The 13349-nt window shown below is 39.5% G+C and overlaps 1 protein-coding gene across 3 annotated transcripts in view; it reads left to right on the forward strand.

Moving 5' to 3' along the window:
* The window catches only part of si:ch73-340m8.2 (proto-oncogene tyrosine-protein kinase LCK), a 107980-nt gene extending 95735 nt beyond the window's left edge, over window positions 1–12245 (forward strand). For all 3 annotated transcript variants that reach the window (XM_043682498.1, XM_043682499.1, XM_043682504.1), the window contains 3 exons: window positions 3634–3784; window positions 4531–4662; window positions 11469–12245. In XM_043682498.1, coding sequence (XP_043538433.1) covers window positions 3634–3784; window positions 4531–4662; window positions 11469–11668 — 483 coding nt within the window. In that variant the 3' untranslated portion in view covers window positions 11669–12245. The remainder of the gene's footprint in view (window positions 1–3633; window positions 3785–4530; window positions 4663–11468) is intronic.
* The last annotated feature ends 1104 nt before the right edge of the window (window positions 12246–13349 follow it).

A 13349-nucleotide genomic window follows, 5' to 3' on the forward strand; every position in this document is an offset into this window, starting at 1 on the left:
CCCCACTCCGGCCTATCACCCTCACCTTGACCTCCTTCCACATATCGCATTTCCAACGCCCCTCCCCCAAGTCCCCCCTCCCTACCTTTTATCTTAGCCTGCTGGACACACTTTCCTCATTCCTGAAGAAGGGCTCATGCCTGAAACGTCGATTCTCCTGCTGCTTGGATGCTGCCTGACCTGCTGCGCTTTTCCAGCAACACATTTTCAGCTCTGATCTCCAGCATCTGCAGTCCTCACTTTCTCCATAAAGGAACCATCTTCAACTGAAAAAGTCACAGATTGATTTAGATAAACGAGGAAGAAAGTGTTGTGCATTTAGTGTTGGGGATAAAACTGCAGGCAAATTTACATGTTCTATGATATCCGTTAAATGGAATGGATTGGAAAAGTGGTCTGGAGACTAATAATGGGTTACATATTGAAGCTTCATCAACAATGTGAGGTGGTTTTGGAGAAAGTAAATCATGGTTTAGTGCAAGATCTATCATCTCTCTAAACCCACTATATAATCAATGTGAGAGTGGATTGCTTGGTATGGTCAGATGATGATAAGATGAGGTTGATGTCAAAAAACGGACAGGCTTGTTGGGCCTAATAGTCATTGAGGAATAGGACCCCAAGATCATTTTCTATTGGTAGTTGGTGATTTCCTGTTTCCTAGGTGTCAGACATTCATAAGATTTTCAAAGTTGCAACTTTTAATGATCTGTGCAGTTAGAATTCTTTGCAATTTGAGCATGATATTTTCTGTAGCCCAACATATTTAGTTTAATCATGTATGTAAGATGTTCGAGCTGTGTTGAGTTTCTGAGGGTAGAGAGTAGGTGTGAGAGTCAGATCAAATCAATACACTACTACAGCTGTTAGTGGTCGGAGGAAAATAGGAGTGAGAGACAAACACCCACAGTTGCAGTGAATAACTGATTAAAACAGGTTAACATTGTGTGTAAGAAAGTAATGAAAGAATATTTTTATATTTCTCATTGAATCTACTAAAAGAGTAATTTCAATGTGCTCTGCATCACAGTAATCCAATTTATGACTCGATGTAAAGAATTAATTTACAGTGTTGCTAAAATTAGAAGTCTGCTCTCAGTAAGATAAGTTACAGGTTAGGAAGTAGCGGTCTGTCAGAAAAAGCTGCTGCTGTTGCTGCTTTATTACAGCTTCCTATCAATTGTGAGATCAGCAGAGGAAATGAATTCATTGCTTCCATTTTCCACTGTGATAAGCACATTTTGAAAAAAAAAAATGCCTTGAGGAGAAGAAATCAAATAATGCAGACATCTGTCTGTTTAAGATTTAGGGAGCAATTTGCACAAATGTTATAGAGTGTCAGAATTCCCAGTGCTAACACTTCAAAATGTAGAATTCCATTGTACTCATCAAATTGATTGCTATGGCAACAGTAAAGCTCCATGTCACAAGATGAGTTTTTACAATTTTCCAAAAGCTATTGTAGGTTTTGAATTTAAGTAAAGAATATTTTCCTTTTGCAAGTAAACAACTACAGTTGTAACAATGTTCTGGAAGAGGTTGAAAAACAGTGACTATTTCACTGAGCTTTGAGACAATTTACTGAAGAAAACAAAAGCAGTGTCCCTTGTACCAAAGTCACATCAGTAAGTTTTCAAATTGCAGAATGTCACAAGCAGTAATAAAATGATTGACCAATTAAATTGTTTTAACTGGTCTTGAAGTGTGCTGAACATGATAAAAAGGTATTTTTGCTAGTTCAAGAGAATTCCTGCCTGACATGATAGACAATTCTTAGCTTCCAGGCTGAATCAAACTCTTTGTAATCTTGGTTCCCCACTCATTACCCAAGTTGAATTTCCAATTCCTTATTCCTTCCTCAGGAAAATTGCCTACTTTGTCCTTTTGTAAGGTTGCCTGTTCCTGCCTTCATTTTAACTTGTTTTTCTCTGAGATCTTGATCCATACCTTAGTCAATTCAGACTGAAGGATTTTCACTGATGAGTTGGCAATTGGCCTGATTCAACAGGCACATATTCACATAAAAAAAATTCCCCAGCTGTCAGCCCATCTCTGCCTCTGTCACCTGCTGGAACATTATCTACGGCTCCCACAGATGGACTGTCTGGCATTCTCTTGTTAAACTCCACTTAGTCATTTCGGATCAATCTTGTCCTTGGAGGCCTTCTTTAAAATTCACTTATTTTACCTGTATAATATAGTTCTTTAGCTCATTGGCTTTACCAATATAATGCCCCATTGGATTGCAGAGTGGAGTCCAGGCATTTGTGCCACAGGATGAAAAGATTTTTTAAATACAATGCTATAGGATTGAAAAGTCTATTAAGAAACAATGTCATTGGTCTCCTAAATCTAGAATGACTGTGCACTAACTGTGCTTACTTCCTCTTATTGCAAAGTGGCAGGAAAGGTTTGGTGTTGCATCCAAGCTCTTAGAATATCTTACAATTGAATAGGCCATATATGATGTTCCAGTGGAAGGTAGAATGACAGATTTATTGGGAACCATATATGAAGATGAAATACTTGTGGCCAAGGCCATAATATATATATTTTTTATTCATCTGTGGGATATAAGTGTTCTAATCGAGCACAAATTAAACACCAAAACAGGCCTGTAACTTTAAGACAATTGCATGACACCAAAATATATGCATAGTAATATCAGTAAGCACAAAACCCAGAATGTGTACCAGTTTGTGTCAATAGTTAGTCTTGGAAATAAACTTCAAGACATCTGTCATGTAAAAAACCCAACTCTTTCTGGTGTACGTTACTTGGGTTAACATACATAAACTGACAAAGTTCATCTGTGAGCAATGCTGGCAAGGCTAGCATTTATTACCTATCCCTCATTGCTCTTAAGATGACTGGGTTGAGTTGCTTTCTTGACCACAACAGTCCATGTAATGAAGGCACACCCATAAAGCTGTGAGGAATGGAGTTTTGGTGCACTTGGAACAGAACATTGAGATTCATTGGAAGACATGGTTGTAATGTTGTACTGGATTGCTGAGGCACAGTGGCAGCTGTAAAAAAGTATGTAACTCAAGTAAAAGCATGTGAAAATCTTACACAGGTGCCAAATTCCCAATCAAATGGACAGCACCAGAAGCTGAGCAAGATTCCTCGTGATTCAGAGCAAGAATTGTCATGACATTGAATAGGTCTGCCCAGCACAATGTTTGGAGAGAAGTGATCCAAGTAACAGGAGTTTGAGTATATCATAATTTTCTGAAGCACTTATAATTTTTACATTATTGTGGACTTGAGAAATTCATAAGAAAGTGGTGTAGAAAGCCACCTTTGTTATATTTACACTAAATTCATACAGATGCAGTAGAAGTAAGTGTCGACCAGGTTTGTGGGTGTGGGAAAATTTTGTGTTCCTTTTAATCTGATCAGCATGGTGGGTTAGATTTTACAGAACCAGAGTGTGAATTAAATGGTTTAATTCACAGGTATATTTGAACTGTAATGAAGGGATTTGGATCGGGTTGAAAGCATGTGAGATTGAACGGAGATTATCCCAAGTTTGGCAATACATCAAGGAAAACATTGAGAACCAGTGATTTTAAGAACTGATATTTCATTCATTGTCAATCTTTAAGTACTGGAATGTCTATTTTTCAGATTGCAGAGGGGATGGCATACATTGAACAGAAAAACTACATCCACAGGGACTTGCGAGCTGCCAATATTCTAGTATCAGATGCTTTGATCTGTAAAATTGCAGACTTTGGTCTTGCCAGGCTTATAGATAATGAATACACAGCAAGAGAAGGTAAGGCTTTGTTTTGTATTCACAAATTTTCAAGGAGTATATGTTCCTAAGCCTTTGAATGTATAGAATGCTAATAATATACTTAGCATTGTTTCTGCTTTCCCCATTTCTGAAATCCCTATAATTCTGAATTCCTCAATACCCCATTGTCATTCTTCACCACTGCTCTGGGCCATAGATGCGTCAAAGAATTTTGTATGGATGGTGGATAGTTTAGTGTTAAATTTGGAGTTGATCTAACTGTGTCTATATCAAGACCTTATCTGTACTTGGAAAGTTTGGAACAAAAATTGCAGTTGAAGTGGTTCAGCTTATCAGATACACACACACTGTCTAGTTGATGTTTCCTTCTAATAAAATGAAAAAAAAATTCAATGGGAGGATGGTTGTTATTTATTTTTATTAAGTACAATTGCTCCTTGTGCTTCAGTAAGTCAATTTATTTTCTGGTGTTGAACTAAGTCATTCAAGAACATCCTAGTTTCTCTGGCTTATTCTTTCTTAATGTTCCCAGCTCTATTGATGCAATATACACATTATGGGCGGGAAATATTCTCATTCTTGTTTGATATCCAGTTACTTTCACTCAAAGGACAAGCTTTGGAACAGCTGGTTTGGTAGTCAACAGCACTTGCCCCTGAGTCCAGAGCACAATGCACAATAAGTTAAAACCTTCTGGAAAGAAAAGATGAAAATTGGTGGCAAGAACAATAATTTTTACATTTTTTATTTTCTTTTTGTCACAGGTGCCAAATTCCCAATCAAATGGACAGCACCAGAAGCTATTAATTATGGCACGTTCACAATTAAGTCTGACGTCTGGTCCTTTGGAATACTTTTAACAGAGATTGTAACATATGGGAGAGTGCCATATCCAGGTAGTGTAGCAATTGCACTGGATATCTGGATTTTAATGGATTTAATGTATGATTTATTTTACATTGAAATGATAACAGTGACAGCAAGCATTCAGTAATATAATGTACTATTGAGTAGCTGAACACCAATCCTAATGATACTTATTAAACAGATGACTTAAAGCTGGCAATGTCATGTTAATCCCAGCGAGAGCTGAAACTGCACTTTTAAAACAGATGCATGTTTTGACACATTGCTCAATATCTAGATAGTGCTCTCTGATTCTGTCAGGCCATGGTTTGAAATGTGTGAATGGATGTATAAAGACTTTTTCTGGCTTCCTCAGAAACATGGAATGCTATGGTTCATGTGCAAATATACGGTGCACAGTTCAGCAAATAATGAGCTCCACCTTTAATTTTACAGCCTCAGGGGAGACCTTTAACTCATTGGAACCAATGACAGCCATGTCTAATATTTCTCTACTTGGTATCATTTCCACATCCTTTTCCAAATCCCTTTATTTTTCCATTTCGCATATTCATCTAGTCTCTTTACTGGAGTTTATGTGGATTTGCTTTTCACAGAAATTTTTCACAGTGCATCTAATGTCCTAATAAACCACTGGACATGTATATTTTTTAAAAAATCTCCTACAATAAACTTTTGTTATTTTTAGTGACTATTAATTATTTATCTTTCCCATTGCTGCAACCATTCTGTGATTTTGTGATACCTTATTAAAATCCCTTCTAATTGTAAATGTCTCTATCAGATCTCTTAACCTTTGTTAAAAAAACAAGTTTAACTTGATTATAAAAGTCAAGAATGTTGCTCAGTACAGCATTGGGGATATGCTGCCTTGTTGGAGGTGTTGTCTTTCTGTTGAGATATTAGACTGAGGTCCCATCTCCCTGCTTGGGTGGATGTAAATGATCCTATGATACTCCAAAGATGTGCAGGTCAGGTGAATTGGCCATGCTAAATTGCCCATAGTGTTAGGTGCATTAGTCAGAGGGAATTAGGTCTGCGTGGGTTACTCTTTGGAGGGTTGGTATGGACTGGTTGGGACTGTAGGGAATCTAATCTAATTTATTTTGATAAAGAATGGGGAAGTTATTCTGGATAGTACTTACCTCTTATTGAACTATTACTAAGACAAGTTATCTTGCCATTATCACATTAGTGTTTGCGGTAGCTGGCTCTGTGATTTCACTTCAAAATTGCACTTCAGAAAATTACACTTCAAAAGTGTTTCTTAGGCCATGAAGTGCTTTGAGACATCCTGTGGTCATGGAAAGTGTCATATCAATACAAACCTGTCTAATTTCTTAGCACAGAAACTGGTCATTCAGTCCAACCAGTCCGTGGTGATGTTTGTGATGTAACAGGAAATTAGAATTGCTTAGCATGATTTTCCCCTCCCTGAGATAGTAAAAATAATTCTGAATGTGAGGATTTAATTCAGTGAGAGTTTAAGCATTAAATTCTCACCATAGAGAAAAACCTTTGAAATCAAGACCTCATTCCACTAAAAGGAAGATTAGATTCATACCATTCGATAGCATGAAGCCTATTTGCACCTCATTAATTACATAAGTTGTCATATTTACTTTTCCTTCCAAATTTATTTCTTCTCAGTTAAGAAAGCCACTCCTTTCAAATCTCAACAGCAAAACAAAGTGAGTCCCAGTTGAGTCAGGTCCTCTACTTTGAGTCTGGGTGAGCTCATAGACGTGTCAGCCATCTTTCTTCTTTTTACTTTAAGTGGACCTGCTACAACTATATTTAGTGCCTCCATGGTTACTGGGGACAGTGTCTCCCTGAACCCTCTACCCACATAATTGGGTAATGGCAATACATCAGCCTCAGAACATCAAGTTACATATGTGGCATCAACAGGTTCAGACTGCACTTGTTCTATCATACAAAGCTTTTGCAAGCAGGAGCAGCCAGCAGCCTTTGACTCAGAGGACGTGCTTTGGTGCAGAGTGAAAAGCAGCCAACTTAAACTTAAGCATCCATAAAAGGCAGGCAGCCTGTGACAGTAGGAAACAATGAAGAGAACACATAATAGTCAGTCTCTGCATGATGCTGTGTCAACTTCAGAGGTGCAGAATATGCCAGCAGATAATGCAGCAAATGTAATGCTAATGCAGTAAATATAATGTTAATGCTGGAAGAGAATGTTGGTGTGTGAAAATCAAAGGGATAGAATGTCTAGTGGGATAAAGCTGGAGTCTAGTCAATCAGTGGGTACGAACACAATTAGTCCTAAGGGCTGTGCCATGTACTATCCAGGGATTGACCACAATACTGAAATGACTCTACAGAGGCTAGTATCCTGTCAGCCAGTCGTTCTTTATTTACACATGAAGAGTCTTTGACACTGATCCAGATTCGTTAGAGCCAGAAGTCTGATATTCCTGTTGTTGCTTGTCAGCCGGGACTCCCTGACTGGACTAGATTGGGGTGGTACAGTAGGTCAGTGGTTGCCACTGCTGCCTCACAGCGCCAGGGATCCAGGTTTGATTCAAGCCTCGGGCGACAATCTGTGTGGAGTTTGCATGAACTCCCTATGACAACATGAGTTTCACCTGAGTGCTCCAGTTTCCTCTCAATGTCGAAAGATGTGCAGGTTAGGTGGTTTAGCCATGGGAAATATGGAATTACAGAGATGGGATGGATCGGGGTCGGATGCTCTTTGGAGGATTGGTATGGATTTGATGAGCCAATTGGCCTGCTTCCACACTGTGGGGATTCTATTAATAGGCCCAATCAAGGAACTCATATTGTATGAGTTCCACCTGGCTGACCTCAATACAGTCATTAAAAGTAGTTTAACAACATGTCTGGGGACAACAGGCCCTGGCTCCTCTCTTACATCTTGCCTTTGGTCTCAGTGTCTCTGACACTCATTTAGAGTAGGTTGGTTGCATTCCTAGGCTCATAGGCCCTCAGATGATGAGGCTATCTGCAGTTGGTTGAGGGAACAATTAATGTTTGGTGGTTGCAATGTAGCATGTCCTTTTATTGGTTTGCAGATGCTCACATTGTTTCAATTAACCCAGTTCTGTTGTGACAATGTGATAGTATAGCAGGCTTATAAATAGTACAAGGGAAATATATTTATAAAAATGCTGCTTTTAGACAATGATTGAACCGCAGTTGTGTCCTTGAAACTTGTTTATCCTCCCTCTCCTTCCCACCATTTCTAGGTTCAGGCTCAAGTTCTGCAGTGGGGTTGGAGAGAACCTGCTATGTGATATCCCTTGGTAACTTTGAAGATTTAGGTGATTAGTCCTAGAAAGCTTTTAACCTTTGACTTTGCTGGGAATCTTCTGCCTAAATGCAGGCTCAACCTCCATATGTTGACCCGGTGCAAACATTGTGGTTACGAGCAGGGGGAGCTGGAGGAGCTGGGCACCATTAGAGCTTTTAGAGAAGAAGCTGTTGGGGTGTTTATCTGTCGGTCTGTCAGTTCTGGCTGTCACCAGTCTGCCTAACCGAATAGAAGAGGCACACATGGAGTGGGATTGAATATCTTGGCCCCCTTTCACCTTGTCAGTGATGTGAATGCCCATGTTTAATGTGATAGAACATGGGCTACAGTGTATAACTGGCAGACAGGGAATATACAGCTGGACCTGGTCTCCAAAGCATCCTCTGTCTTTTCCATGTGTTTACATACCAGAGCCACCTCAGTGTTGAGAACATGATGAACTCCTGTATCTTTTGTTTCAGTCTACTAAGGGCCACTGGCACACCTGATGGTGAACCCATTATTACTAATAATCTGTCTACCTCCTCCTGAAATTTATTCAGTGTCCCAGCATCTGCCATACTCAGGGGTAGTGAATTCTACAGATTTACGGCATTTTGAAAAAAGTAATTCCTCTTATTTCTGTTTTAAATCTGCCAATCTATGAGCTCTTGTTCTAGATTGTCCCACAAGGGGAAACATCCACTGTGTCCCCCTTAACATCTTACATACCATAATTAAATCTTCCATACTTCTAAACTCTAGCAACAATAGGCTTAAACTGCTCAATGTCTCCTTATACGATAAGCCTTTCATAGCTAGAATTAATCGAGTGAACCTTCTCTGAACTGACTCCAGTGTAGTTCTACCCTTCGTCAAGTAAGGGGACCAGAACTGTATGAATACAAAAATGGTGTGACAATCCTGCTGTTTGCCATTCCTTTGTTGGTCCAGGAGCTCTCCTGCTCCTATTTCTTATGTTCCTCTATTGGTCTTGACATTCATCACCAGATTGCAGTGAAGATTGGCCCATAATGTGAGAAGTCTTGAGTATGATAGAAATGGGTGCACGATCATAGCCATTTAAGATGGTGAGGCAGTTGCAGGTAGTGAGCAGGAAGAGCAGAGAATAGGAAGGGTTAATAATTTTTGAGGAAGTGATGGGTGTGAGCACTTGAGGGGGCATTTTGCTTGTGATATTGACACTTGCAATCCAACACCCTTGATGGAATGTATGTGCAGTGAACAGAATTAGAGTGAGTGATGGCCCTTAGAGTGTGAGGTATCAGGGAAAAGATGAAGTTGATTTCCCTTATGGAGCTACTTTCGGGAGGACACGAGGGCCTAATGTTATTATCGCTGGACTATTAATTTGATGTCCCAGGCAATGTTCTGGAATTTGAATTTGATGAAAATCTGGATTTAAAGGTCTGGTGAAGATCATGAGACCATTGTTGATTGTCAGGGGAAAAAAAAGACACGCATCTGGTTGACTAATGTCCTTGAGGGAAGGAAACTAGAAATCCTTATCTGGTCTGGCCTACATGTGACTCCAGACCCATAACAATGTGGTTGACTTTCAATTGTCCTCTGGGAAATTAGGGATGGACAATGAATCCCGGCCTGTGATGCCCACATCCTTTGAGTAAATTTTTAAAAAGCACAGCAAGTTATTCACTTTCTTTTGGCACTGTTGCCTGTCTTTCTTTAGTGAAGCCACAGCATTGAATTATGCTGCAATCTCTGATCAGGCTGAACATGTCTGATGTGATATCTAGTCATCATATCTAGTGATTCAGGAAGAGGACTAACTTCTGTCAGAAATCTAGTCCAGGAATGCATGAACATAAACCTTGGAGCTAATTTAGATTCACATCAGATGTTTAGTTTCATGGTTCCCATCACAGCCTGATGTGATCCTTACAGCTTGCAGCATCTGAAGTGGTGTCCAAAAGGCCTTTCAATATGCTGTTGTGGTCTTGAACCGCAGAAGGTCCCAGGCAAAGTGAGAATTTCTGGTTGCTCATCATGTGAATTGCTGAGTAACTGAAGCAGCATGTTGCCTGCATAGGGAATGAGCTGAGAAGCACATGATCCTATGAGATAATTCACTTCTGGTGCACATGGCCACCCAACACACTAACCTCCAATATTTAACTTAAAATGGGAAAAATTCCAACCTGAGTCTTAAATTAATATGAGAGTCATAGAGTCATAGAGATGTACAGCACAGAAACGAACCCTTCGGTCCAACTTGTCCATGCCGACCAGATATCCCAACCCAATTTAGTCTCACCTGCCAGCACCCGGCCTATATCCCTCCAAACCCCTCCTATTCATATACCCATCCAGATGCCTTTTAAATGTTGCAATTGTATCAGCCTCCACAACTTCCTCTGGCAGCTCATTCCATACACATACCACCTTCTGTGTGAAAAAGTTGCCCCCAGGTCTCTTTTATATCTTTCCCCTCTCACCCTAAGCCTATGCCCTCTAGTTCTGGACTCCCCCACCCCAGTGAAAAGACTTTGTCTATTTATCCTATCCAAGCCCCTCATGATTTTGTGAACCACTATAAGGTCACCTCTCAGTCTCCGAAGCTCATCTGGTCCAGATCCTGTTGTAATCTGAGATACCCTTCTTCTCTGTCTAATCCATTCAAATGCTGATAGTTGGGGAATTCATTAATTCCAGAAAAAGTGTGACTCCATCCCTGTTGCAGAGTCCTGCTTGATAGAAATGCAGACAATTGAGTTATTTAATTTTGGTGGGCCAAATGGTTGTTTCTTATTTCACATTTCATTATGTTTTAAGAAAAATAGAGCTATTCTCGATTGAGTGTTTAGATTCAATTCTTTTAGGCAATGTCTAAACTGCTGTCATTCAGCTACCATTACCAATGAATAGTTAATGAACAATCTCCCCCACTGTGATAGGAGTGACAAGTTTGAACCCACAACCTACCACTCACTAATGCAATACAATTTTAAAAAATATACATTAAGTTTTGAATTTATATTTTCTTTATATTTATCATATCAAGTACAATAAAATGAAAATGTGCTAGGCTGAATCAAAAAGCTAAAGTATGCCAGTGAGGTGTAGTCAATTTGTAAAATTGTTTCATGCAGTATAGGACTGGAGATGAGTTAGTTACTTCTGGTTTAATATGATTAACTCTGATATTTATTTTTTACAGTCAAACCAACTGAAGAGATGGCAGTCCTGTGAACTTAGGATTTTTAGGGCAGGATTGTTGTGGCCAGTTGGACCTGTCGGTTTACCACCACTGTCCCCCACTCCAACTCCCCTCCAATTAACCTCAATGAAATGGCAGTGCATTGCATTGAAATCCACTGGATTTAGGTCAGGGCAGAGATAAGGTTGACAGAATCCAGACAGAAGCCCAGTCCATCACAGGACCACTTTTGCCAGGCTAAATTTTCAACTTTCATTCAATCAATAAATTTATGAAAGCTGACTGGAAGTATGCAGAGTTTGAATACAAATACTGGAACAGTTACTGTGCCAGGTATTTATTGGCTGCATTTCTGTTTTTTCCAGGAATGAGTAACCCTGAAGTGATTCGGAATTTAGACCGTGAATATCGAATGCCATGCCCAGACCATTGCCCAGATGAACTCTATGATATCATGATGAGTTGCTGGAAAAAGGTTCCAGAAGACAGACCTACATTTGAATATTTACAGAGTATTCTGGAGGACTTCTTTACAGCCACAGAAGGACTGTACCAACGTACTTAGCTACAAACAATTTGTTGGGCTACTGAAGCAAAAGGTTTATTTATTGCAGCACCTCAAATCATGCATGTGTTTTAATTCTTATGTCGCTGAAACTACTTACAATTTAATGTGAATTTAGGTCTCAAAACATTTCTCTGTCACATTCAATTTTCTGTGTTCAGTCCTATATTAGAAAGCCAAAGGACTTACCAATGACCTAAGCCTACCAGTTGCGCTGAATTTCAGAAGATTGTGCTCTAGTGCCAACAGCAATTTGTGCTGGCAGAAAATAAATCAATGAGAAAATGCCATGAAAGTGCCTTCTGCATACTGTGTATAAGAACATTTTTCTCTCCAGAAAGTGCCCTCCCAGCAGCCATGACATGGTGCATCTCTATTGGACGTCTTGTTAATTTAGTCAAAAATATATTCATTACAATGGAAGTGCATTTCGAAATTCAACTTTGCACATGTTATGCTGAGCTGGTGTGATTTTGCTACCTTAGTTTCCAAAAGCAACACTGACTGGGTTGTACATTATTTGTTGTGTTATTTTATACATTAAAATACCTAGCAAGTTTCAAAATGAAACTATAATTGCTTAAGTTGATTTATTTTTTATGCTGGATTGTTTTAGGTTATATTTTATTTTAAATAATATTACACAGAGCAGACAGTTCTTAAAAATTACAGCATGTTGGAATATAATGCACCATTTTTAATTCTCAGCTTAAATTTATGTCACTGTTAACTTGAATTTGTACAATGATTCATATCCAAACACGCAAGCTTTAGGATGTGCGGTGCTTCCCTGTTAAATGTTTGCTAACTTAAAAGCCTTTGTTGTAGATCGTTAAAACACACATTGTTTCCATACCTTGCTTGAATACATCAGTGCATTGCTTCAGTGTAGCAATACTGCAACTGAATATTCCTTTACAGGAGTCATGAGCTTGTAACCCGGTAACCTGTTTTTTAAAAAAACACAGTAACAAGATCTAACATGTCATTATCACAAGCAAGGCTAGTTTTTTTTTATCCATTTGTGGAATCTGGGTGATGCTGGCTGATTCAGTGTTTATTGCTCATCCCAAGTTGCCCTTCAATGAGGTTGGGGTGAAGTAACGGTATTGGTGAGCTGCCTTCTTGAACTACTGCAGTCCGTGTGCAGTAGGTAGGGAATTCCAGGATTTTGACCCAGTGACAGTGAAGAAATGGTGATATATTTACAGGTAATGATGGTGAGTGACTTGGAGGGGAACTTGCTGATGCTGTTATCACGTATCTGCCGCCCTTGTCATTCTAGATGTTATTGAAAGTGAGTTTGGAAGGTGCTGTCTCAGGATATTTGGAGAATTTCTACAATGCACCTTGTGGATAATATACTGCTGCTACTGGGCATCATGGTGGAGGGAATGAATGCTTGAGGATGTGGTGCCAACCAAGTGGGCTGTTTCATCCTGGAGCATGTCAAGCTTCTTGAATATTGTTTGAGCTGCACTCATCCAGGCAAGAGAGGAATATTCCATTGCACTCTTGACTTGTATCTTGCAGATGGCGGCCAGGCTTTGAGTAACTTGCTGCAGTATTCCTCACCTCTGGCCTGCTCTTGTATATTTTTTATGGCTAGCCCAGTTCAATTTTTGTTCTGGATCATGTGTAGTGTTGTAGGAGCTGCATTCATCAAGGTATGTGGATCCCC

This window comes from Chiloscyllium plagiosum, chromosome 3, assembly GCF_004010195.1.
Source record: "Chiloscyllium plagiosum isolate BGI_BamShark_2017 chromosome 3, ASM401019v2, whole genome shotgun sequence".
NCBI classification, from domain to species: Eukaryota; Metazoa; Chordata; class Chondrichthyes; order Orectolobiformes; family Hemiscylliidae; genus Chiloscyllium; species Chiloscyllium plagiosum.